This window comes from Tubulanus polymorphus, chromosome 11, assembly GCF_964204645.1.
Source record: "Tubulanus polymorphus chromosome 11, tnTubPoly1.2, whole genome shotgun sequence".
NCBI classification, from domain to species: domain Eukaryota; kingdom Metazoa; phylum Nemertea; class Palaeonemertea; order Tubulaniformes; family Tubulanidae; genus Tubulanus; species Tubulanus polymorphus.
Window position 1 is genome coordinate 578,447 of NC_134035.1, and position 27,819 is coordinate 606,265.

The 27,819-nt window shown below is 38.9% G+C and overlaps 4 protein-coding genes across 7 annotated transcripts; 3 read left to right on the forward strand and 1 right to left on the reverse strand.

Moving 5' to 3' along the window:
* On the reverse strand, positions 1–24,796 carry LOC141913268 (solute carrier family 22 member 15-like). Of its 2 annotated transcripts, XR_012620265.1 has the most exons (12): positions 24,658–24,796; positions 8,104–8,456; positions 7,647–7,872; positions 7,344–7,539; positions 6,862–7,083; positions 6,636–6,770; positions 6,350–6,553; positions 5,826–5,898; positions 4,951–5,655; positions 4,687–4,858; positions 4,400–4,555; positions 4,179–4,275 (listed from the first exon to the last, which is right to left on the reverse strand). XR_012620265.1 is itself a non-coding variant. In XM_074804744.1 (9 exons), the coding sequence occupies exons 1-9, from the start codon at positions 24,704–24,706 to the stop codon at positions 370–372; spliced, it is 1,701 nt and encodes a 566-aa protein (XP_074660845.1). In that variant the 5' UTR covers positions 24,707–24,796; the 3' UTR covers positions 1–369. The 2 variants fall into 2 exon arrangements, 1 of the variants encoding a protein (XP_074660845.1); XM_074804744.1 differs by lacking the exons at positions 4,179–4,275; positions 4,400–4,555; positions 4,687–4,858; ... (2 more) ...; positions 6,350–6,553; positions 6,636–6,770 and adding exons at positions 1–612; positions 718–790; positions 1,368–1,571; positions 1,826–1,960.
* Positions 10,109–11,658, forward strand: LOC141913269 (uncharacterized). 2 transcript variants are annotated; one of them, XM_074804745.1, is made up of 2 exons: positions 10,109–10,152; positions 10,982–11,658. In XM_074804745.1, the coding sequence occupies exon 2, from the start codon at positions 11,006–11,008 to the stop codon at positions 11,570–11,572; it is 567 nt and encodes a 188-aa protein (XP_074660846.1). In that variant the 5' UTR covers positions 10,109–10,152; positions 10,982–11,005; the 3' UTR covers positions 11,573–11,658. The 2 variants fall into 2 exon arrangements, with proteins under 2 accessions (XP_074660846.1, XP_074660847.1); XM_074804746.1 differs by lacking the exon at positions 10,109–10,152 and adding an exon at positions 10,160–10,242.
* On the forward strand, positions 13,477–14,260 carry LOC141913167 (kunitz-like toxin PcKuz1). The gene is made up of 2 exons (XM_074804632.1): positions 13,477–13,615; positions 14,032–14,260. The coding sequence occupies exons 1-2, from the start codon at positions 13,577–13,579 to the stop codon at positions 14,221–14,223; spliced, it is 231 nt and encodes a 76-aa protein (XP_074660733.1). The 5' UTR covers positions 13,477–13,576; the 3' UTR covers positions 14,224–14,260.
* Positions 16,070–27,809, forward strand: LOC141913266 (uncharacterized). 2 transcript variants are annotated; one of them, XM_074804742.1, is made up of 3 exons: positions 16,070–16,269; positions 18,811–19,012; positions 25,401–27,809. In XM_074804742.1, the coding sequence occupies exon 3, from the start codon at positions 25,415–25,417 to the stop codon at positions 27,584–27,586; it is 2,172 nt and encodes a 723-aa protein (XP_074660843.1). In that variant the 5' UTR covers positions 16,070–16,269; positions 18,811–19,012; positions 25,401–25,414; the 3' UTR covers positions 27,587–27,809. The 2 variants fall into 2 exon arrangements, with proteins under 2 accessions (XP_074660843.1, XP_074660844.1); XM_074804743.1 differs by lacking the exon at positions 18,811–19,012.
* Positions 27,810–27,819: the final 10 nt, after the last annotated feature.

The window sequence follows — 27,819 nt, forward strand, 5'->3', positions numbered from 1 at the left end:
TTTAGACTAAGTTCAGTTGCGTCCTTAGCAAACATATTTTTCATAGATAGCGTTGCTAACTATAACAGGGTTCCAGTCCTGCTGGCTCCTTACGGAGTGCCCGCGACACTTCAAAGGTCGTAAAAAAACAAACTAATTGTTGGATTTTGGATTTGAGAACAACGAATTGTCTTAAACATATGTCATTCTCACGCTGCGCTAGGCGGGTTTCGATGGTATATTCCGATAGATGGCGCATGTGTGCCCGAACTCGCTACATGTCGAATCATTCGTTCAACGATCCGTAAATAAAGGCTTGCTACACGTGTAAACCTACAACCTGTTTATATGAAGATCCTGTATTTTAACATTCTTAATGTAGGCTAATAATTACATATTAGTGGTATGAGAGTTCAATGTTTGTAACTCAGATTCCTCATTATCTGTTTTCACTACGAGAGATGATGATGATGATGGTTTGCGACACGACGCGCAGCAGTTGATCTCAACTGGAGGCAGTTCATCTGGTAAAGGTTTCTTGTTCGTCTCGGGGATGAACAGCCCGATTAGAATCATAGATATAACACCGAGACCGGCGTACACTGCGAATGGAAGTGTCATGTGGATCGTCTCCTAGGAAAACAAGCATATACCGTATATTAATATTTACCAAGTTTCACATACTTGGATCAAAATGACGCAGAAGCCCCCCATCCATTTGAATTATTGATGACATACCAGTGACGCTATCTGGGGAGCAAATATGGAACCAATGCGAGCGGCCAAATTACCGGATCCGATGGCTACATTCCTACAAATATCAATTGAATGACATTATTGTTGTACTGGCCCTAAAAAATCGTGCTTCCACAGGGGCTCGTATTAGAAGTTTGGGGGTGAATTGTAGCCTAGATCATTCAGTATCCCTGGTACTATATGTATTAAAAAGAATATAGTACTAGGGATACTGGATGATCTAAGCTACAGTTGACCCCCAAACTTCAAATACGAGCCCCTGTGCGTGCTCAAGGATACGGTCCATGACCCTGAGAATCTCCATTGATGCCGAGCAGAATTCTGAGTAAACAAAATCCACTCATTCATTGGGAATCGAACAATGCTAGTGCAGCATGGATTGTCTGAGGCCTGAAGATTGATACCTGTTGGATTGATTGGGTTTTCTCCATCCTACCCCCGCAGGGATTCAAACTTGATGGCATCGAGACTAGCCACGGCATGAAACCCTGGCCGCAGATGAGTTTTCTCGAGTTGAGAATGGCTGAAAAGCCCGGACACACACACACACGCCCCCGCTCCCTGGATGTGGTTTGGTAGAGATTTCTGAAGCAAGCGTTTCGTAAAAGTTTCCGTGATTCAAGTCAACGAACCTGATCAGTGTTGGATACAATTCACTAGAGAGCATCAACACAGAACTCCAGGCGTAATTACTGATCGAATCAATGACAGCAGCGATGTAGGACACGGGAAGACGATTCGTCGCTGAGACGCCGCTTAAATCTAAACTTATTATGACTATAAACAAAATCACCATCACAATCCAAGTACCAATAAAAGTTTTTTTCCTACCGCACCTACCGGAAAAAAAAGAAGTTAAGGGCAATTAAGATTACAAGACGAGTCATTTTGAAGGCTTCATAATGATAATAGTAATAACAATTATAATAATTTCATTTTCATTTAACTTATTAACATAGACAGTGATAACGGAGTAAAAATGAAACAGTTAAATAAAGGTAACAGTTAGAGCCTGTACAGGTCACTAAGTAGGGGTCCAAGGATACCCGCTTGGAAAGTGGTTCCAGTTGGGCTAAAGATTATATATTACCAGTTCAGTACAAAAACCACACCCCATCGCGTGGCTATGGTCAAAATCTTAGAAATGGCGAAATTGATGTAGACACTTCCGGCTAATGTTGACATCTGTGATGCGATACCATAAGCCAAGAAAGATAGGGCTGTCCTGCAATGAGATATTCACAAAATGTGACAGAACGTATAACAAACAAATGTTTGAGACTGTAGAGTTTGATGTGAAGAATTGATTACCATGAAAACTGAACAATCAAAGACGTTTTAATTAATTTCCTCGTCGAAAACAGATGTAAAACGTTGTAATTATATCTCTTATCATCAGCAGGAACTATTCGTTTAACCATTTCAATATCCGGTTTCGGTTTCCTGTTCCATCGCGCAATTTTACATAGGTTTGTATAAGCTTCATCTATTCGACCTTTTTGTACTAACCAACGAGGACTTTCTGGAATCAGCCTAAAATTACGAGGGATGAAAATCTATGAATCAGAGCCAATTGTTTACAGATTATAGGGTGCCCAGTGTGACAAAGTGATTGAAATTTTGGGGGAAATGTATTATTGGTCAATCATGCCATAGGCTCTAAGTGATACCACATAATGGGCAATTTACCGGAGGTAGAATACCTATTTAAGAACGGTGTTGAATGTTTTTACTTACAGTATGAATATAGGATAGACCGGTGCGCTAAACAGACCGATTGCTAGGGCGCAATTTTTCCAATCAGTCAACAGAAAGGCGAATAAATCAGCGATTAGTTCACCACATTGAAAACCGATTCTACAACTGGCCACAGATCTCCAAAACGGGCCGAAATATTCGACAGTAAAACACGTCGTCACTGTTATTTGCAGACCTGAAATAAGATGGGGATATACTTGTTAGAATACCATTAACTACTGATGTCACAGCGAAGCCTCCGCTCAAGTCAGATCTTTTCAAACCGTGGCTTAGAATTTGTATCTTATGCTGATTTATGGATGACTATTTACCTACACAAACACAACTAAGAAACCGAATAACCATAAACATCGGGAAATTTATCGTGAATTTCTGACAAACACAAGTCAGCATTAGTAATGGCCAGATGATAGCTAACGTTCTCTTGCGGCCGAATAGGTCTGAGAATTGACAGCCAGCAGCACCGATGAGTACACCAACAAAAGCGACACTTTGCGCCATCTTAACGGCGTAAGTTTCTTCACAAACAAGAGCAAACTAGAAATATAAAATCAGAAACGTTTTTCCATCTCTACCGAGAATATAAAAAACAAGCTACATGTATTTGGAAAAGGGTGCGACATCTCTGAATTGCAACGCGAGCCAGGCAGATTGACAGAAAAGATTTAGATGGATTTGTAGAGTATTTTCATGACACATTTAACATAAAAGAAAGTTTGATCGGCAGACGACAGGAAGGAGAGCTAGAAGAGGGCGCTGGAACTCGTGAGTTTACCTGCGATACAACTGTTATTCGTGGCCCGATGAATTCATATCCAGCACAAGGTTGTCCGTTCGCTTGACACTGCGGCGCTGATGTGGTCTCGTTTGTCGAGGTCGGAAGATCGTCGCCTGTGCCGTTATTCAGTAGAGATGTGATATTCGAAGTTGGACAAACAAAACCCGGATTTATCGAATCAAATACGAATATCATCATCACAGCAGCAGCCGCGGCTTCCATGAACAAAAAGAAAATATAGACGAGCAACTGGAATCGTCCTGTATCACCAACTATTCGTAACACATCTTCGAAATTTGCTCCTTTCTTCGTTTCATCAGTATCGTCGTGGTCGTACTCCATTATTGCATCTAACGTGAAATATGATTAAAACTGTCAGTAAATATGTGATTCAGATTTCAATCGTAAATGCATTTTTGTCAAAATGACAGATGCACAGACGACCCGATTTCACGAACGAGGATTAAGCCCTCGGGGTTTATCGACTAATTTGAATTAGAATTTTGAGGTTAATTTCATAGGATTCGAGCGTTAAATCCCGAGTTCCACCATTCTGTGGCAACGAAAATATTTTCGACTACATTTTTTCATCACCAATTGGCTGATACAGTCCAGTGACTTTTTATTCAAGATATGAGAAAAATTTACTGAACAAAACTTACAAACGATCAAAATTTACTAATGAGCAAAATTTACCAATGAGCAAAACTTAATGATGGGCAAAATTTGCTAATGGGCAAAATTTGCTAATGGGCTAAACTTACTAATGAGCAAAATTTACCAATGAGCGAAATTTACTAATGAGCGAAATTTACTAATGAGCAATTACTGGGCAAATACTAACTATTTGAATTGAATTTTCACTTAACCGTCACTGACTTAAGGGTCACTATTATATACCTGATTTACCTTCCGACACCACTCAACTGTAAACTGCCTTAATATCCAGGGCGTTCGGCGCTAAAATATCACGCTAGATTGTAAAAAGCAGATTTTATGGGCCACTGCAAGAATAAATATAGTAATTAATGGTACTAATTCTGCCTAGTAATGAAGCAGCAACAGCTTTCTGCGCCTGAATTAAATTAAATGACTGAATATCATGAATTCCTTGAAATCTAGACTTACAGAATAAACCAGGTACGGTACTGAGCAGGCAATCGAAAGGAACGACTCCAAATATGACGGCAACAGCGACGCCCGACCAAATACCACAACACAGGACACACGACACGTAGTACAGAAGGCCTATCTATGTATAGGTTGGAAACCGAGGTCACATTTCTACGCGAAATAAAACCGTCTTAGCGTTAGCTTAGAACCCGGTCAATCGTACGAGACCTATATATATATCTCACGCCATAAATCATAATTTGTCGTACCAGTAAATGTATGAATCCATTTCATCCACTTACCTATTAACGCCTAATGAGAGAAATATCATTGCTCGAAGATTTAACCATGATGATAATTTATGGTCAAATAATATTGTGATCGTATGAGAGATTATGTTGTGTGATTGTTGTATGGCTGTGAAAACTTGGATTCGGGAAGCCTCGGTTTTTTACTGTTCCTTCCTCTCTATTTCTGTTATATATAATGTGAAATATATCCACTTATTTATTTATTCATTCACTTATATTGAAATATGTATTTATCTAACTATATCAGTTTATTACCGAGTAATGATTTTACATTATATGTAACTGAAATTGTAAAGCTCCCATACAATTTGGCTAGTCTGTTGACCATGTGCGTTCCGCTTGCTTTGTCGTCCTCCGCAGATGATGCATAACTATGCATCATCGTGGTTCCATAGGAGCTAGCGAGGATGATGTTGTGTGAGCAACCATAAGACGTCCAGATATCCCTTCTGGTTCTACATCTAGTACCGCGATTATCAAAGTTGGTTTTGACGGCATGTCGAGTCAGTCGTTTACAACGAGACGATAGAAACATAGAAACATTGCATAAACAAAGACATTCTACATTCTACATTGTACTTTACTGTATTAAAATCCTGTAAACCCCTAGGCCTACAATGGTTTATACATTTATAAATATTGTGCGTTGTTCAAAGGATTCTGTCAATAAACTGTCAAGTTAGTGTTCTCGTTACCTTACAATTTCAATGTAATAAATTACATATTAGTGGCATGAGAGTTCAATGTTTGTAACTCAGATTCCTCATTATCTGTTTTCACTACGAGAGATGATGATGATGATGGTTTGCGACACGAGGCGCAGCAGTTGATCTCAACTGGAGGCAGTTCATCTGGTAAAGGTTTCTTGTTCGTCTCGGGGATGAACAGCCCGATTAGAATCATAGATATAACACCGAGACCGGCGTACACTGCGAATGGAAGTGTCATGTGGATCGTCTCCTAGGAAAACAAGCATATATACCCTATATACCCGACGGGTTGGGCCAATAACACATTTTACATGTTTAACAAGTTTTTACAATTCTAACATTTTTAAGTGACAAGTGCTACACGGAGGCATCTTAGAGCATTTGGTAGAAAACCCCATGTTTTGATATAAAATGACATACCAGTGACGCAATCTGCGGTCCAAATATGGAACCAACGCGAGAAGCAAAATTACCGGATCCGATGGCTACATTCCTAGAAATATCAATTGGGTGACATTACTGCTTTGCACTTCAATGAATCGACGAGTCTAGGGTTAAGATTATTTTGGCCCTTCAATAAATCAACTTTTCCGGGGGCCGTATTCACGTGTAAACTTATAGATGTTGCACATTATTATTTCCGAGAACATAAGTTCAGCGCAAATCTTAAAATACGAGCGCTTCAAGGATACGGTCCTTGACCTTGAGAATCTCCATTGATGCCGACCAGAATTCTGAGCGAACAAAATCCACTCATTCATTGGGAATCGAACAATGCTAGTGCAGCATGGATTGTCTGAGGCCTGAACATTGATAACTGTATTGATCGTTTTTTCTTGAGTCTAAAAGCGTGGACACACACGCCTGCGCTCCCTGGATGTGGTTTGTGAGAGATTTTTGAAACAAGCGTTTCGTAAAAGTTTCTGTGATTAAAGTCAACGAACCTGATCAATGTTGGATACAATTCACTAGAGAGCATCAACACAGAACTCCAGGCGTAATTACTGATCGAATCAGTGACAGCAGCGATGTAGGACACGGGAAGACGATTCGTCGCTGAGACGCCGCTTAAATCTAAACTTATTATTACCATTAACAAGATCACCATCACAATCCAAGTACCAATAAAATTTTTTTTCCTGCCGCACCTACCGGAAACAAGAAAACTAATATGAAGCTCAGGAACCCGCTTGAAAAGTGTTTCCAATTGGGCTAAAAATTATATATTACCAATTCAGTACAAAAATCACACCCCATCGCGTGGCTATGGTCAAAATCTTAGAAATGGCGAAATTGATGTAGACACTTCCAGCTAATGTTGACATCTGTGATGCGATACCATAAGTCCAAATAGCTACAGCCACCCTACAATATTGAGACGCACATATTATTCACAAATAGTATCAAGATAATAGTGAGTTTGAGACTGTAGAGTTTGATGTGAAGAATTGATTACCATGAAAACTGAACAATCAGAGACGTTTTAATTAATTTCCTCGTCGAGTACAGATGTAAAACGTTGTAATTATATCTCTTATCATCAGCAGGAACTATTCGTTTAACCATTTCAATATCCGGTTTAGGTTTCCTGTTCCATCGCGCAATTTTACATAGGTTTGTATAAGCTTCATCTATTCGACCTTTTTGTACTAACCAACGAGGACTTTCTGGAATCAGCCTAAAATAAAATGTACAGTCGATGTAAAATCGAATGGCTGAAAACGACAGAGCATTTGGAATGAATGGAAATTATCATACTGTAAACTGCTTGGCACAGTGCCAATTGCCTCAGATTTCAGCGTAATATATCAAAATGCTAACCATCGTCACACAGACTGCCTCGAAACTACTCATATGTAATGGTCCTGCGAGAGTTCCGAGGTTCAAGATCGATGATGTCTTAGGCTATATTCAGGAGGTATGAATGTTTTTACTTACAGTATGAATATAGGATAGACCGGTGCGCTAAACAGACCGATTGCTAGGGCGCAATTTTTCCAATCAGTCAACAGAAAGGCGAATAAATCAGCGATTAGTTCACCACATTGAAAACCGATTCTACAGCTGGCCACAGATCTCCAAAACGGCCCGAAATATTCGACCGTTAAACATGTCGTCACTGTTAGTTTCAGACCTGAATTAAGAAGAGGATACCATAAACTTGCTGATATGATATAGTGAAGACTTGATCAAAACTTGAGATCTTTATGATCTAATACAGATTTATGGATGACTATTTACCTACACAAACACAACTAAGAAACCGAATAACCATAAACATCGGGAAATTCATCGTAAATTTCTGACAAACACAAGTCACCATTAGTAATGGCCAGATGATAATCAACGTTCTCTTGCGGCCGAATAGGTCTGAGAATTGAGAGCCAGCAGCACCGATTAGGACACCAACAAACGCGACACTTTGCGCCATCTTAACGGCGTAAGTTTCTTCACAAACAAGAGCAAACTAAAAATATAAAAACAGAAACAGTTCCATGGACGCCATCTCTACCGAAACGCCAGCTCTTCCGAAAAATGTGGCATTATCTCTGAATTACGTTGCACAAGCACAGTTGAGGGGCAAAATATTAGATGGATTTGTAGAGTATTTTCTTGACACATTTAATAAAAAAGATAGTTTGATCGGCAGCCAACAGGAAGGAGAGCTAGAAGAGGGCGCTGGAACTCGTGAGTTTACCTGCGATACAACTGTAATTCGTGGCCCGATGAATTCATATCCAGCACAAGGTTGTCCGTTCGCTTGACACTGCGGCGCTGATGTGGTCTCGTTTGTCGAGGTCGGAAGATCGTCGCCTGTGCCGTTATTCAGTAGAGATGTGATATTCGAAGTTGGACAAACAAAACCCGGATTTATCGAATCAAATACGAATATCATCAACACAGAAGCGGCCGCGGCTTCCATGAACAAAAAGAAAATATAGACGAGCAACTGGAATCGTCCTGTATTACCAACTATTCGCAACACATCTTCGAAATTTGCTCCTTCCTTCGTTTCATCAGTATCGTCGTGGTCGTACTCCATTATTGCATCTAACGTGAAATATGATTAAAACTGTCAGTAAATATGTGATTATCAGGCGGAGTTGCCGAGTTGTTAACATTTCACTAGGAATTGACATCGAACTCTAACCGATGGAGACTGAGGGTTCGTGGTACATTGTAAAGCACAATTTGTTTTTGAAATTATGTATTCTCCTTTTATATTACAGGATCAAGTCCAAGATTTTAACCCTAACCGACTCACAACGTGGAACTGAGTCTTTTTCCGTCACAGACTATTTTACGGCACATAAATGAATACCCGATAAAGAGTTTCTAATCCGGAATGTTGTCAAATTCCCTGAAGTTCCAATTGCAAAAGTGATTTTCATGCACACTGTTTTGGTAGGACATTAATATATTTATAGCGCTCCAACATTTTATTGACCAAAATGCCAATAAGCATTGATCAAGAGAAGAATCATAATAATTGCATGGTGGTATTAATTGAATCTGAATCTGAAGCAGAAAAGATGCTGACCTTTGACTACCGTACGCAACGAGTCAGCTATAGTAGCAGGTAGGTAGCTGATGATAAAGCCAAGGCGTACGTTTCAAGACTAAGAAAGAATGTTATATTTTAGATAAATAAGTTCAGAGATTAGCACTGTAGCTTGTGTTTATAATGCTTTCTACTTTAGATTAATATGATCATTAATAGATAGATTAAAACAAAATAAACAAGCTGTTGAAACTAGAAAATAATTGACAAATCACATACTTAGCTTCTTTAATGTAATAGTGTCACCGGTAACTTAAAAATATGCTAAGTCTTACATAAGGCGGACACACGCAACCATAAGAAACAGATACAGTTTTAGATACTCGTCCCAGGTCGTGCTGGAAACACTAAATAAATGTGTTTGAGATTTGAGGGGATTAAGTATCATTAATTACCACGTATAGGCTTGTAAAGAGCACGTTTTCTGGGCCACATAAAAATTGAAAGACAACAATAAATGACACCAAAAAATGAACATAATGACCTATTTATATGTTTTTGCTCTGCATAATTATTATTGACAACAAAAGACTTATGTCAGCATATGTCAGAAGATAGAATATGAGATTTTTCTGGCTTACATGGACACATCCTCACCCCCGGCAGGGATTCGAACCTGACGAGATTGAGATTGCCGCGGTACGGTTCGTACCGTGGCTGAGAGTAGCGATGCCATCAGGTTCGAATCCCTGCCTAGGAGAATGAGGTAGAACGGTGTAACAAGAGAGTAGCGTCTTCCCTAGAAAATCTCTAATTCATTTTCTACATACGACGGATCGAGGTATAGCTGATCTATGGATAGAGTCCAGAATACTTCTGCGGTTTATATATAGTCAGATCGAATCCACCCCAGAATATGTGGCTGTTATTATTTACTGATTACGTGAATTCCTATCAAACATCGAATAGACAAATATGTATATATGTATATGTATATATATACATATATCAATTCCTTTATTTTTTATGGAAGCTGAATACACCCAATGCCATGAATCTTTATCGTAAAAATCAGTGTTATACGCAGCTGTTACGAAGGAAGTGTTCACATATGGACAGGCCCAAGAATTTTTTTAGTTGTTGTGGGTTTGTGACACATGGGTTGATTGAGCCGCGACGTAAATAACATATTGTCAGACACGCTACGCCCATAGAGGCAGATCATAACAAACTCATCGTCAACACGTAAGTACAGTATTATACTTATAAAGCGATATAGCTGGATTCAATCCATGAGATTTTGTTGGAAGATTGTAAATTTGGGCTAGAAACTTTGTAAGTATATCATTTAAGTGAAATCAGTTGCAACCAACGTCGTCAAGATCTGCGGTATCAGTAATTCAGTACCAGTTACCAGTTCCGAATTAGGTTTTGAAGTTGAATCAGTTCATTTTTAATGTTTTCACTAAATGAGCCAAATCACAAAAAAGGGATTGACCCTCTCATTTGATAGGTAGATTTGATTGGATTTTTTTTAACGTGATGTCCCTACCGGGAGAGAAATAAGGGGTTTGATTTTGAAATCGAAAATCGAAGTGTAGATATGATAGTTGTGTGATCGGCGGTTGAATTTACATAATTTTTTGTTTAAATCGGAACATATAATCGTAAATTTCCAGGGGCGGGTCCAGCTTACCTTCCATGCCTTCCGGGGGGCAATGTGAATTTCCAAAATGCGCTTAAATCAAAGTCGTAGATTTTTGTGTAAAATCAATCAAGATTGGTGTAGTCAGATAAAAAGGGGCACCATATCCAATAAAAAAGGCACATAAAGTAAAAGGAACAAATAAAAGGGCAACTTGTAATGGGCCGATACGGTGAACAAATTTTAAAGGGCACAATTCCGGAAGATTCCAAGAAAAGGGGCACTTTTTACCGGTCAACCATAGGTGCCCAATATAGGTTAAGGGGCGCCAAAACACGTATAGACGATGGCGAGGAAGTCCTCTAATTGAACAGTGTTCTTACTCGGTGTTAAATTCACACGTGTACATTCAGTTTTACTTTCATATAGGTATCGTTAATATCGGTGAATTCGATGGGGCCTCCTCCGGCGCCACCACCGCCTCCACCGGCGTACAACACCAGTTCATCGACGCAATATCTCCACTACAGAACAGATGATGAGAGCACGCCGTTACGAAAGAAAACCGATACAGATACGATTCATAATCGTATCCTCGGTACTGGTATCACCATTCTGTTGTTTGGTATTGCGATAATGGCTTACGGTGGCTACTACGAATATCAATATCGTTGCTTTAAACGAGAAGATTTTGGATGCTCCCTCTTGGCACCGCTGGCGTATGCTATAGTATATCTGATAACGGGAGCGTTGGGAATCGTGGCGGGTAAAACCAGGAAACCAGGTTCTACAATTGCCGCGATTATTTTTGGCCAGTTTTCGTTGTTAGCGACAGCGATTTATATCATTATCTCGTCATTTTTAAACTCTGAAGGAGCATGGAGTGATGGTGAAATCGTCTGGAACGCATCGTTTATTACAGCTATTGTTGCTATAGCTGTGTCGTTTGCCATATTTTTAGCTAGTATCGTACAGATGGCATTCGGCTTCAAGGCACTGTTGGTCACCTCCAGGTATTAAATGCATTGAGACTATGACTATGGCTAACGAACTTATCCCTCTATTTATTTCTCTAATTGCGGAATGTGGTCTCTATTAAGAAAATATCATCGTACTAAATAAAATAAAACTTCTAAATGAGTTCCCGTGTTATTTCGATTACGTCAAAACATTCAGCATTTTCGTGGAACCCTCGATTGCCGCAGTCAAAATTATTCTATCTTCACCCGTCAAGGGATTCGAACCCACTACGCTAAAGCCGTTCCCCGAACCCATTGACATCGCGAGTCGTTGGAGTCGTTACTAGATGACCAGAATCCAGTCGAGCCAATCACAGCGCTTGTGACAAGCGACATTAGGCTTCTGTTGGATTTGCAGTTAAATGGACCAATCAGCGAACGTTTTAGCGAACAGGGAAGTATTTCGCAAGTTGATATAAATATGACGTCATGCGCAAAATCGCCAGTAATGAAATCGCGCGCCGTGAGGTCAGGGGGTACTTGCGGCGAGTTGGGGGAGCGATACCGGACCCCTGGCAAGCGAGCATGAAATGTTCGGGAAACTTCCCACGTACACAATCACCAGCTTAAAGTCTGACATTCGTTTTTCTTTTTTTAAATTGAAGACAATGAAAATGTAGTCGAATTAGATTGAACTTTCTTTGCCAACGCACAAAATGATAATAATACAGTTGTTTACCTAACCCGATTACTTCAGCAATTCAGTCGTGAGTTTAATCGACCCACATATAAACATTCAAATCAGTAGTTGGGAGCGTTAAACACATAAACCTTGAACCTTCTCGGATCGACGAATAGTTTTTCGAAAATAGTCGAATAGTGTATTTCAGAGACGTTTCGGATTCACTCCGACAATTTTTGAGGACAGGATACAAAAACAAAAACTAATTTCAAGGTTTATTGACGACTTGGAAAATAAACCGCGTTATAGTGTCGACAACGAATGATTTAACTATAAAATATCAAGGATAGATGTAAGATATTTTTGGTTTTGAATATATCGATATTTGAATTGAATGGCAACCAGTCTAGCCTCGATATATCGATGATGTAATGCACATCCTTCAAAAAATAATTATCAAAATTCATCAAAAATGAAATAAAGAGTCGTTAAATAGGCCTATAGTTCATTACAAAATAAACGAAATTTTATTCATTGCCTTAATCAGAATATAGGCGCATTAAATCGAATCTATTTTCAAATACCGAAAGAAGAATCAACACCTCGTCGCGGAGACCTGAAGATTTCGTTGACAACCGCGCACTTGCAAATTGCCTCTTGACTTAGCGTTGAACTCAACATAACCATCCTTAAAAAAAAGTATCGACCCAAATCAAAAAGTAAGTAGGTGAACTTGCATAAAATCAAATCGGATTTTGTAATACAATGCAGTATTTCGATTTCGAAATAACCATCTGACGAGAGACCCCGGTCAGATTCCGAAACGTCGAGCATCTCCTGTCAGAAAAACGACTACACCAGACGCTATGAAAACAAGGTTCTCGTCGAAATGCGAAATTGACTGATCTAGGTCTATTACATCTGACGATTATCTCGAAATCAGAGTTCGAAACGTCGTGTATTTTGATAAATGAAATTCCTTTTTTTAAACTTTTAAATTCTCTATTCTCCATCTCTGTTAGTGAGTTTTAAACTTATATAGAACCAACTAAATTAAAAAGAAATATCTAAAAATCAATTCGTCCTAAAACGTTAATTGATTCGATTCCGTAGATTTGAATTCTATTCATTTCGTTCAAATGGACATTTAAGTGAAAGTCGAAGATAACGAGTTTGGGAGTGATTAATAATACATTTACGGGAAATGTTTTAATGCATCAGCCACGTGGTTCCCCGTCCGTCCACCCGACCGTAATCTAAATGGATTTTACAATATGAAGAGATAACTGATTATATATACACACAACAGTCTATAGCGGCCATACAATAACCACCAGTCTCTTCACTCGTCGTTATTACCACGAAAAAGCTCACAAATTCGACATGGCGAAATTATTTTTCTTGGCGCTTGCTTTGTTTATGGTAAGTAGATGGAATATTTTTACAATAATTCAATTCTATTCTGTAAGTAATTCAAAATTTTTGTATGAATATTCTATAATGCGTTGACAACTAGGCCTAGGAAGTAACTATTCTAAATTCCTGGATCTAATCCTGTTATATGTTACTTAAACAATTCATATGAAACGTCTTGGTTTCACTATGGTCAACCCGTCGGTGGCCAAGAGACAACCGGTAAGGCTGCTGCTATAAGACACCAGGGCCCGCTTTTATAGACTGGTATTACCTTTAACCTGTTGGTTAACTCAATTGATAATGAATTGAGTTAACCCCCGGGTTAAAGGTAACACCAGTCTATAAAACCGGACCCTGGCTTTGTCTATAAAGACGACCCTGTGTATGTAATATGTACTTTGCAACTTTCTTCTATTCCATAGATCGCATATGAGACGCAAGCTTTCTCAGAGATCTGCAACCAACCGATGAAAGTTGGACCGTGTAAAGCAGCCTTCCAGCGATTCTACTTCAATAAAGCTCACGGTCAATGCGAGCAATTCATCTATGGCGGATGTCAAGCAAACGAAAACAATTTCGAAACGATGGCCGCGTGTCACTCTAAATGCATGTAGATTACATGATCTGTGATAATAAATAAAAGCAAATATAAGTAGTAACAATTTTTGTCATAATATTTCGACGGTCTTTTTTATAGGCAGACTACCTGAGAGTAATTACCTATTTTCAGAGCTCAAAATACTCTTAAAGTCTGACCAATTTCTGCGTATTTCAATTCGAGTCGGTGAAGGTGAAAACTCGAAATGAAATACCAGGAAGTCTGGTCTATACATTGGGGGTCTTCAAAGAACAATGGGGCCACATATTTCGACCAGGGGTTGTTTGATACTGGGCGTTTTATTTGCTTGTATCCAGCGGCCCGAAACCCACCAGGACTCTATATATATTACCATTATCGGTACACCGATATATAATGAATAATTATTATGTATGGTTCTGAAACAGCTGTTGTGTGTCTCTGAGGCGCTCTATCGCTTAAATCTGTTATCTACTGACCCGGTAAATATATGACAAATTTTAAAAGTGGCGCTGACAGGGTTCGAAGTCATACCCTGGAAAGTGAATATGGATCATGGCTTTTTCTACCGCGCAAATTACAGCCTTTTAGGCGCGAATTGTTAAAGGACATTAGCGACATCTTGAGACATCTTCAACTACAAAGCCACAAAAAACAAGTTATATAGTCACTAGTCGAGTGGTCGCCTTTTTCAAGCTCGCTCCAGCCATTCGCTTATGAATGAAATTCAATTTGATCAATTGAGTTTTTATTTGAAAACTCTCTAATGCACTCGATTCTCACGAAAGAGACGGTTATTTGTGCGAAAGCTTTCAAAATCTGTTCTGTTCTATTCAGCTCGCATTGCGCGCCGACGCGCTAATTGAAATAAAACGCGTTTTAGTTGTTGTTTTTTTTCTATTTCGCTCTACGTAGAAAAATCTATTAAAACTTTCTTTAATTGAAACACAGTTTATTGTACAGGTATATGAGAGAATATTACGAGCTTTTTCATGATTTATTCTATAGTCGCGGCGCAGACAAGCAGAATAATTTAAGAATCGAAATCCACTTAATCAACTGTCATGTAGTTTTATGCAATATCTCAAGTAACGTCGCGAACTGTTTCTATTCAATTGTGGCTAATAGAATAAAGCGGACACGTCCTTACCGTTCAATGTAAATCATTTAGATTTTGAAAAAAAAACGCCTTCACATTTTATGAAGATTTTCACATATAACGGAACAAGTTACGTAGAATTATACACATCTTTAGAGCCTGAGTTCGAAAAGAAAAAACTAGATTTCATACATGAATTACGATTATTTGTAGTATACAATAACGCGAGGAGCATTAAGTTGTAAAATATTTCCGCCGTTCCGGGAAATTGAGATCGAAAAGTTATAAGTTATAAAACGATTTATGATTAAAGGAGGAAGTGTTTGAGGGAGTACGTTCACAATATTTTGGGATCTCAGTTATATATATTTCTAGTTACCGTCAATTTGTGCACGGGCCATTCCCGTTAAAATCATCATCGTAGATTTTACTGTATTGATTTTTGAATGATTACAATTCGCAGCCCTCTCAATACTCAATGATGGAATTGTAAAAAAAAAAATTTCAACATTCTCGAAATCACTTGACCCAGAAATAACGAGGAGGTTTCGAGTATTTTTTTTTCCTTTTTACAAACGCCCGTTAGATCGAGCACACACAAAACTGTACCTCTGTCAAAAACTAGCATTGAACAAAAAAAAAACACAGAACTCGCCATGTGTTTATTTATACAGACGGTGCGCATGCGCGGCGGCGGCGGCGGCCGGTACGCGACACAATGACATACACATACACACCACAACAGCGATTATCAGTAGCACCTCGCATATCCGTGCTCTAATCAGGTGACTTTTACTCGCGGTAGTTTCACTGGTGGATCTAAAACGAACGAACGACTCAGACCCGGACTGCGACTTCCACAAACGTGGAACAGGGAATTTACGCTCTATATCGGGATGTATAAATGTGACGATGGTCGAATCGGATTATAACAACCCGATCGGATTATCTGCCTGAATAATGTTTATTACTTGAATAAATGCGGTAAGTTATTTTTTGACAGCAGTTACACACATAAAATAAACAGACTTCAAAATAATCAAATCCGTCGACATTGTGCAGCGGAGGATTTCGGGGGTCAGTCCTCTGGGGGCCGGACCCTTGCTTTCACAATGAGGTCGTGCTTTTTATCGAGGTACATTTCGTTAAATATTAGGCAGATATTTCGGGTTACAAAATATCCACAGAAATGATAAAAATATAAACCTTATTTCACAGATTGACACGAACCCCCCCCCCCCTCCCCCTCATCAGGTGAAATATCAGTGAATCAAAATGAATAAAACTACAGATCTACATACAGCATACAGCAAGGGTTATATCGAATTACAAGTGCTCAATTCTAAGCTAATAACAAGCAAAAGTGTTTAATTACCAGCTAATTATTTAAGGTACATTTTTAGCATTTCGTTAAAACCTGCAAGTTTGGCATATCATCTCATCCTCTCAGAAATTGCATCATTCGGGTGTATTTTGGTCAAAACTATCTTATACCGAGGCTGGGACCAGAGCGCGCTCTACCATGGCTGCTTAATCCGAGAATTCTATTTTTTTCTCAACTCCCGCCTTACAATTTTGCTTGATCCTCCCCTGACATAAGATGCCATCCTAACACTAATAGGAGGAATTGTATAACGGATTCGCACGCAGTGGCAGCTGCTGTCCCGAGATAAAAATAAACCCTGAAAAAAAAAATCTTTAAGCGTTTTATGTTTGATATTCGGGTATAAAACACGTAGGAAACAAAGCGTTTCAAACTGTGAGCTAACTTACACTATATACAGCGTGTTTAGTCGGGGGGCTCCTCGCGACAGAGAGAGTAGATATCAATCGAATTTACTCATACGACATAACATTCGTACGATATTTATTCATATACAAGTTCTTTGAAATGAAGTTTGATACATGAATGAGGCCCCAGAAATTAAATCAAATGAAAATTAGTAGCTATAAGTGACGTCATCTGCAAAATGACTCTATATTACGAAACTATTGGAGTTCAAAAAATGAAAATCCGACAATTGATGAAATATCTTGGTTGAGTTCAGGTTCGCGATTTTCCCTTTTAATCCCACTATAAGAATGACAATGAATCAATCTAATAACAGTTAGAAAATGACTTAAATTTTCTTATATTTTGTGTCTGCGATTCAGGATCCAGTTCCACAGTTGTGAGTTAAGATTTGACTCAGAGAAAATTAACTAACTTCAGAGTTAACTTCCTTCTCACAACTACGGAACTGGGTCGTGTATGTTATCTGTGTGGGTTGTGATAGCGGTGTGAAATTGAATATAAACATAGCAAAGTTAATAACTAAATTGTGGTTCTATTTTAGAGATTCAACTTTCGGAAAGACACACACACATAAACCGTACACATCAGGTGTTGATATAAGCGAATTGAAACGCGTGAAACCATTTTCAAAAACGTGCTGTTTGTACTTTTATCATATATGATATCTTGAAACCAATATTTATCAAATATCGGGTATAAGTAAACATCTAACGTTTATATATAGTCACCGTGTAGGAAATATTCTATTTACAAAAGTCCTCAATTTCTAGTATGATTATCATATGGTTATCTGTCGGACGTTATTGACCTGAATTGCGTTATATCCGAACTTTCGGGCCAATTACAAGTACCCCGAGTACGTAAGTGGTATTTAGAAGTGTGATTCGATTTGAATATTAAACGACTACCCCCTTCTCTCGATTTCGAAAATTTCTGGGAAATTATATTCTACCCCATATAAATGGTTAATTCAGCAGTCCAGCTCCGGTTTTGGGACCAGTAATTTGCGATTGGTGGTAACTGCAATTAATTTGCAATTGTTCTAAGATTTGTTAATCAGTAAGATTGATAATCCTACTATAAATATATCAATATCCTGCAGTTTACATGAAATAGTGAGAGTTTATTCGACTGCTAATTCTCAGTCATTCAATCGCATAGAATTGAAGTCTAAATCTAATCCTGCATCTCAAATGACAACGATCGACTTGCGGTAGAAAACTTATTAGGAAAATAGCTATGATCGAAAGAAAGAATATACCCGGCCTTTCGTAATTTCCCTAGAATCGATCATTACCGTTACGCTACTACAAACTGAAAAAGGTCTCTTACTCCATCGTGATAATTTGTTGCCATGACATTTATGTAAATAAACATCATGTACCGCCGTATGAGTCAGTGGAAACAGCGGCGGCCGATTGCGATTGGATTTTTTATTCGAGTCACTTTACTTTCCTTTGAATCGAAAAAAATGACTACGGAAATATCGTCTGAATACATCAATTACGATAAGTTACTGATAAGTTAAATAGTGTGGGACTTGGTTTACATCGCGGCAAGCGACTTTAGTCAATAATTCGATTGAAAATTATGGAAAAGAAGCAAAATCTCGGCTGAATTCTATGGACCGTATTCAAAACTGATAGAATATTTGGCCGTTAGTTTTGAAAATGTCCGATACAATTGAGTCTGAAGAAACGTCACTAAATTCTCATTCTCTTCATAAATAGGGGTTTTTTCTTCAATATTCGTCGACAGTTTCATCTCAGAAAAGTGCCGCAAAAACAACTCGAGAAAAGAGCATAAAAACACCGTTAACACAACTCGATACGCGCCATGGAGCGCGGAAACAATGCACGAAACTAGAGCTATGCTAATTCTGACATTAGAAAACAAAGACTCGCCTTGTCACAGAGGTGTCGGTGACGTTACGTGAGTAATTGTTAAGTATTTAACGTAAATCATTCGCATATATAGTAATCAGTTTATATACGTGCACAAGCGACTACACTCGGACTCACACATTCCTAAGACAAAAGTCAGCCATCAAATATTTGTTTAGTGAGGCGATTATTAAGTATCGAAGGGATGGTCGTCTTTCGTTGAATACTGATTCCTGACGATCCTGACATTTTTTTTCTGCGATCGAAGGATTAATCACGAAGATTTGTATCTGAAAAGGCAACAAATTTGAAAAAAAAGAATTTGAAAAACGATCGGTACGCAACGGTAAGATTATTTCTCTTTTACGATTTGGTTAACGCCGAGATGAACTCGCGTTATGCCGTCTTGAAAATCTAATCAACCCTAGGATCGAACATTTTCCAAAAATCGAAAGAGCAAATTATAACTCAACTGATCAAAACATTAACTTAAATTCTTTTACGAAACGTTGAATAAACTATAACTATATAGCCCAAGGAAACATTTTCAGACTTTTCATTATTATTGTGGGATTTTCTTTGTATATAGCATATAAGAAACTAACTACCCCCGGTGAACTTGAATGAAGTCATGCTCACACGACGCTCGACCATCTGATGTATGAAATATGTCAAATATTCAGTCTCTTCCACGGGTTTTTTTAACCTTTCTCATTATATATCGCGGTTAATTATTTTCGACGAGACAGAGATGTATTTATGCTATTGAAGTAGTTAATTATCATTCCTGACATCGTATGTTTAGGTCGACCTTAAACCGATAAAATAAATGCATTGTTTTCAGTTGATAATTCCATGCATGAGTCGAAAATTCCGCGCCAGGCTTGGGGGGGGGGGGGTTAGGTAGGACGTTAGGAGCTTTCCGCGCCAGGCTGGGGGGGGGTAGGTAGGACGTTAGGAGCTTTCAAAACGTTAGGTAAAATGTTAGGAGCTTTCCGTCAATCTCCGTCGTTACGGTCAAATACTAAATTTGTAAAACGTAATTATTTTTTTCTGAGGTATTCTCTAATACCATTCGGATCTACTTTAACTTATTGTTCTAGGAAACCGAACAGTATTTGTTGTCATTATACGGTACATGCACGACTCAATGGCATACACACAACTTGACCAGAGATAAGAATATTCGAAATATGCGCAAATACAACTTCAATTACTTTTGCGAATTAACGCTCGTTAAGGACTCCTTTGTGCTAGGGGTCTATTCGTTTGAATTGTAAAAATATTGTGGGGGCGTAGAAAATTAGACCGGCTTTGAACAGGAACGCATTGGCGCCCTGAATATATACGGTTTATTAAAAATATATAATGATCCGTTAGGTATGAATTTTGTCAATAATAGAATGTCTGGGCGGGCAGGCTGTCGTGCAGGCAGGCGGGCAGGCAGGCGGGCGGGCAGGCTGTCGTGCAGGCAGGGGCTGTGTCGTGTATTATTGCCCAGTCCCCTTCGACGAGTAAATTGCGTATAGAAACTGCGATTTATGTATCATCTGAACTAGGAATAACAAATTGCTCATTCTTCTGAACTTTCCAACTTACTCGTTTAAACTCTCCTTAAATTTACGGAATTTATCAATTCCCATTCTCCTTTTACTGGGCGATCGCGATGGCGGCTTTAAGGCTTGCTCGGCAACTACATTTCTTTCTCTCTTTCAATAATTCATTGCTTGTTCGATAATTTTAACTTGAACTTAAAATGGTCATTAATCCTCAATAATCCACGTTGATTATTGCTTCAAATCCTGAAATAATACTCGCTAATTCCTGAATGACACTGATTGTAAACCGATAACCATTCTACAGGATTATATCCGCTATAACTCGGGGAATCACGCTGGTTTTTCGCAGCTTGTTAAACCTTTAATCCTATAGAATATTAAGTAATATGTTTAAGGAAATGTCTGGTCTGGTGCGAATATACCTTGAGATTGGTGGCTATAGGCTCTCGGTTTTGATATCCTATTTCACTTTTAATAAACGGTAGTTAGAGCTTCACATTTTCAACAGCAAACTTTTTTCTCAAATAAGAGACAATTTCACATAGAGATACGAAGTCTATCGATAATTGTTTTAAAGCCCGCATACTTTCCGCGTTCAGTGCATTTTTAGCTATTTTCTGAAGTATACATCTATACACGTTTTTAAGAGCCCTTTTTACGAGGATGCTACTTCACCGTAGAGCCACGGTATATACTATTCTATACGCAGTTTTCAACATTAAAACGTTGTTATAGCTTTTTCTGTCGATAGAATTTCATATTCAAATTATCGAACGGTGACTAATAAAGCGGGTCGGTTACTAATTCAAAACACGGACACTATCGTTCCCTAGCTCGCGAACAACGTATGTTGTTAACATTTGAAAATCATTTAAAAATCTTGATTTATTTATGAAGAGCCGATGTTTTGAACGCAGATCGGCTTTGACGAACACGTTTTCATGATTTATACATACAACATATATATAATAATGTGTTGGATTTAATCCGAAATCGTTTCAATACATTCTCGTAAAACGTTGTAATAACCACTTCACGAAATCAACGTCAATAGCTAGTTAGTATAGTGAGCATTTTGTTTACGTCTATAATTGTTTCAAATGACGGTCAATAGAAACAAATCATTGGATTAATAATTTATATTCGTTTTAAACGGAGTTTATGACTCGGATTTAAATACGTGTAGTTATCCGTGAATTTCTGTGAATTTAGTACGGATGTCCACGTCGGATTCAGATCGTATGACAGGACTGGTATTTGTGTGAAGAAGTCCCTGGATATCATTGGGCTGGAACTAAAAATGTAATAATATCCCTGTATTTATTACGGTATAGTATTCGTAGTTAAACGGTATAAATATTGTGGTATTTTGTGATAATTGTTTTCGCGCGCTCCGTACACATAAACACGCAGTTTAATCGATGATTTAGACAGGATAATATTCAGTTTGAGAGCACAAAAATACCTTATTGAATTCAGTGACGAGTGATGTCGAAGATTGGTAAGTATTTTCGGTGACGTCGGTTTTGAATGAGTTGAGAAAAACCTTTATTTAACCCTGGGGACTATCTGGCATATCTGGCAGAATGACAAGCCGCATATTCATGATTTTAGTTTATTTCGTGTCACTTATGAGGAATCAATATCAGTTTTGTATTTTCACATTGAAATGGTTTTTTTAGGGGGAGGGATGGGTCTGACTTGACCCCGAGGCTGCTTCGTTATTAGTTTAGATTACCTGAATATTTACAGAGAAACTTCATAATCGGAACAAGTGTATCCTTAAAACATATATGATTACCTCGGTTTTTATGCAATGTTTAAGTTTAACCAACTTTAGTTGAACAACACTGATCCCGGTACTTATTTGCTCGTCGACTTATATTTTCATTACGTAGTTTTCATTTTTTCGCTATCGTTCAAATTATTAAGAATCAAACATAATAATGCGTGAAGATTTATAAGGTTCGCCGAAAGCTTGATATAGAGGATCCCGCGCTTAATGAATATTCCTGAAGGTGACTTTAGTCAAAGTGTTGAATTGAATAAATGCTGAAGGTTGAAGGAAATACTATAAATACTATACTTTAAATGAAATTGATCTTTTTTCTGGGGGGGGGGGGGGGGGGGTAAGGTTGGTAGATCTGGATGTTTGCTCGCGGATGGACTGTTTATGAATGGCCATATGAAAATTGACTGGAACCAAAACCATGCAGATGATCACCTGCCATTTGAGACATTGATTTCATTTCTCGTGATATTTTTCTGGTGGATAATTGTAAAATCCAGGGATTTCAAAATACCACCAGCACGAATTGAGAACTCACATACAAGTCTACCAACCTTACCCTCCAAAAACATTAATTTCACATTATAGTTGATGAACAATTAATCTTAAAGCTTTGGTAACACATTTTCTGAGACACTCAGTTTATCATATCGATTATCTTGTGGATATCTATTGTCTAGCATATGATTCTTTTCACTAGCATGCGACTTGTGCATGTAGAAAGTCTTAACAACGAACGAAGACAAAATGAAATTCTCTTGTAGCGAGTAGTAGTAAAAAAAGACTAATATACGATTGACGTGTCACGATTCTTACGGTTTCCTAATAAACTCTACATATTAAACTGTCTTCGGTTTTTTATGTCTCATCGTAAATAAGCCAACAGTCTATATCCAGACCTACGCGCTCTCATAAAAATTACTTGTCACATGATATATTTAATTCCGACGTGGTCGTAATCCTAATGAAAGTCTCGAATTACATGCGCTATGAAAAAGAAATCGTCAATACGTAAAAGAACGGCTAATAAAACCGCACAGCACGAAATGGAAAAACTTGTTGACATTTCGTTGTAAGGTCTCAGTTGACTTTAGATCGTACTGTCCCATTTATCATTAGAAAAACCTGCGCCGCATTGTGTTTGAGGAATAGGAGAAAAGAAATGCTGTAAGCGAGTAATGTACAAACGGTTTTTACAACGTCGTTTCGATATGACACCGATATCACTGGTAACAAATTAGCTTTCTCCGGCCCAGGACCACACCCTTTATAGACATTGTAGTTTGGAGTTTGGACGATCGACTTTTTGAAAGTGCGCCGATTCAATGTCTAATGTTTAGAAAAAAACATAAGAGACATTAATGTCTTATGTTTAGACATTAGAAGCGAAAGCTCGTGCGTCAAATAAATAGTGAACCTATATAGTACTACTCGTTTCGTGAAGTACTTAACACATGTGACTTGGAGGATGGACACAATTTTGGAAGAATTGTGCTTATGAGGTCGTACGTGTGACGAGATCTGGAGCCCACAGGACGCAGTGAAACGCAGAATCTGTTTGATATCAGTAACAAACCCTGTTTCTCGTATAAAGGCACACGACACAGGAAAGGCTGGAAACATATTTCTTTCTGTTTCCTGTTTTCGTGTTTACCTGCGTCGTGTGCGTTGAGCTTGAGTGACCACGATCTGGACAAACAGATCTTTCCAATTCACATGAACTCGCCCATGCCATTTCTTTATTGATGAGATATTTCCAGACACATCTGGTGGCTGAACTATCGCGCGTTGACTATATTCATTGATGACACGTACGATATATCACGATCGTAGGAATTCTAAATGACTTTTGTCACGACGCCAATAAAATATGGTCTTCGAAAGCCACTAAGACAAATGAGTCTTCACAAGCACTGCGTGTACTATATATTTAAAGGAAGCACCGATGTATTGACTGATTTTTTGACAGTTCGAATAATAAACCAAACAAATGCTTGACAATCTATTCAATTGAACTGTTCACCGAATTCGTAAGATATCTTATCAATATACGTATTATTTTAAGTATCTGACCCTTTTTGGTTTTTGTGGTTTTCTAACGACGCGTAAATGTAGTTTGTTTTGTTAATTATGAATTGACAGGCGTAACCACGGTGGCTTTGTGGTGAATAGTTGTATCTGTCAGAACTTCGCTAATCATATCTTTATATGATTTCAGTGATAACGAGTCGAGCCGGGTTTTTACGGCTTAATGATCACAAATGTTCAAAGGACTAATCAAACCTGGCTCCAGGTTGAACGAAAAGCCTGTTGTAGCCCGCTCACCAAAGCCGATGAAAATACTACCTTCTAATAATGTCCCGCCAGAAAATTCCACCCTCTCCAAATTTGGCATTCTGTATTAACGGTGAAAGATCTGTCGGTAAAAATATCTCGTCGAAGCATTCACTGCACGCGTTTATAGAGAAAACTTCACAAATATCCCACGCTGTTGTAAGTAGTGATTATGATACGAACGCGACAATCAGAATAATAACGATAATGATACTTAATGTTAAAGGTCGTGTGATTAGAAAGTTATATCGTTTCCTTATTGATTGTAACAACATACGTGTAAGATAAGATAGTCTTGGGACTATGATATGGTACAGTCGTAGGAAGCGTTCTCTAAAACTAAACAGAGTCTCGTTGGGGGGTGTTGATAAGATATCGGATAAATATCTATCTATCTATCTATCGGAGTAGGGAGACCGGGGAACATTGACCACCCGTTCAGGTCATTCAGTCGAGCTAGAACAACACTCCCTGTCCACCACGAGCTCGCTGCCGTCGTTTATCGAAAATGTTAAAACTAAATGTTGTTGGTAAAAACCAGAAAAGTGGAACAAATTGTATAGCTGCATAAGAAAAATTCCACTGAGGGTGGCTGGGCTCGACGTGAAACAGTCGGTGGGCCCAATTGATCAAAGCTTATTACACGTGTATTTGGGGGTTTCTTTCCTATCTCATTAAATGGTTTCCAAACACCAGTTTGTAAACTGTAAATCTACCGAATCCCGTTAACGTTTGAATTTACTTTATACTTGCAGATTGAATTGAGAAAATGAGTTCGGATGAGGGCGCCGGTTGTGAGATCCCGGTTTGGATAAACGGTTCCGAGAAACTGATGACCGGTTTAACGAAACGAACGACTTGCGACGATATAGTATATTCGCTGTTACGTCACGAGGGTCTGAACGCGGACGAGGTCGACGTCGATGTACACAATCACATGATATTCGAAAAATGGCGAAAAGTCGAACGACCTTTGGAAGGTAGAGCCAAGATCGTTAAAGTCTGGAAGGCTTGGGGTCCAGAAAAACGACACGTCAAATTCACCATACGTAAAATACAACTATCAGCTTCCGGTATGGGTCGCAGTCGTCGCAATAGAGGGCAGCACCGTCGACGAATGGCCACCGAGTTTTACGACGCCGAGAAGATTCGAGGAGAGCGCGTTCGACAACAGAACTTGGAGGATTTATTGAACATGGTTCTGGAACAACAGTGCAAATTGCAAGACCAGTTGAACCGTATTCAAAAAACCGATAAAGAAATCGAGAATTTCGAAACGAACTTGCACGTAAACCGCATGCGCGAAAAAGGAATTAATTATTTACAGGATTCGTATTTACAAAGTCTAAGCGACGATAGTTCGGGTCTGGAAGACGCACTTCCAAATATGAAAGTCGACGATCTTGAAACGTACTTAAAAGTGTGCGAAAGCATAATTCAGGTGGAAGAACTGATCGCGACGGAAAACGGTAAAATCGACGACCTTTCTCTTCAAATCCAGCTAGAAAATAACGGTTCAATCGATTCGCCGATAACTTCCGGTTCCGGTGATTGCGATATCAATGAGATTAAAATACTGCGTGAGAAGTTAAGAATAGCGACTTCAGTCGGCGAATTTCAGGGAAAGGAACTCAATTCCGTCGACAAAAATGTCCTAAATAGTGACGTGGAATTAGAATCGAAATCACGATACTACGGTCGCATGGTAAATGAACTGACTGCATTTGACCAAGCGACAACTGCTCAACAACCCGACAAATTAAATATTTTGCCTTCTCATTCTATAAGACCAAAGCCTTCAATAGTAGACACTCGCGCGGAGCGACGGGAAATAATGTCTGAATCGGTAGAGAATGTTCCATCGAATAATAACCGTTTATCGCGTTTTGCGCCTCAAAATCAGAAACTAAGTTATCCCGTCATCGCCAACCGAACGAATCTAGTTCCGCCAATCGGAGCCGCGTCTCCGATATTCTCGCGTTCTAATTGGTTCGTTCAGTCCGGTGACGTCACTCAACGCGAAATCGTCCGAAGATTCCCGACGGACGGAAGCGCGACCGGTCAGAGTGAATCGAAAGAATCAGTAACTGAATCTGGGAATAGTGAATCACGCACGACTGAGTCGGTTCACGTCATACACAACAGTAAACTCAATGATTCCACGGAACCTCAACGAAATATTCCTCCCGATTATAATCGAATATCCGACAACAATCCACTCACATATAACCAGCGGTTCGGTGACCATCCGAAAAATAGCAACTACCAACAGACCTTCGGAATTCAGTTTATAAACCGGCCGGTAGGGGGCTCAGTATCTACAGCACCGTCAAAGTATCAACAGTTACAACAAACGTATTACATTAGCGAAAACGAACAGCTTAATTATAGTACATTTGGATACGATAAAAGTAGACATTTATCATTAGAAAATCTACATTCGCATCCTAGTCTATCTTTGAAGGAAATCGATTTTCACGAAAGCACTCCACACTCCCCGGCAAGGGGTACTCGGCACTCCCCAGAAAACGGTATTCCGCACTCCCCAGCAAGCGGTACTCAGCACTCTCCAGCAAACTGTACTCAGCACTCTCCGGCAAGCGGTACTCAGCACTCCCCAGCCAGCAGTACCCAACACTCACCGCCCCCTCGCGTTAGTTTCAGCGACGATATCCAAGAACAGGACCACGTGACCAGCATGTTTAACATTTTTAACAGCGATCGAAACATTCAACGCGTCGAAGTGAAACCGATCAAATCGATACTGAAAAACTCGCGTAACGACTATTACTACCCGACAGGACTGACCGAACTGATCAACGCCGACAAACGACAATTCGACGACGATTCGAACTCCGATACGGGATTGAGTTCGCTGCACAGTGACGAGGGATCGCCCGTCCCGAATAAATCACCCCCAGTTCTAGAAACACTAGTATGATACACGTATTTATTATAAGTGTAGTACGTTCTTTTACATCATTTTAACGACGAATCATTGTGTAATAATAGTGTAATCATTTATAGATATCATTATCGAGATTTGGATAAAATGTGCTAAACAAGTTGTTGTAGTCTCAAGAGTCAGTTAGATATAGTCTGCTGTGTAAACATGTGTATTCAGATAAATCAATAAATATAGATATTTCAGGGATTTACGTGTATTAGAGATCA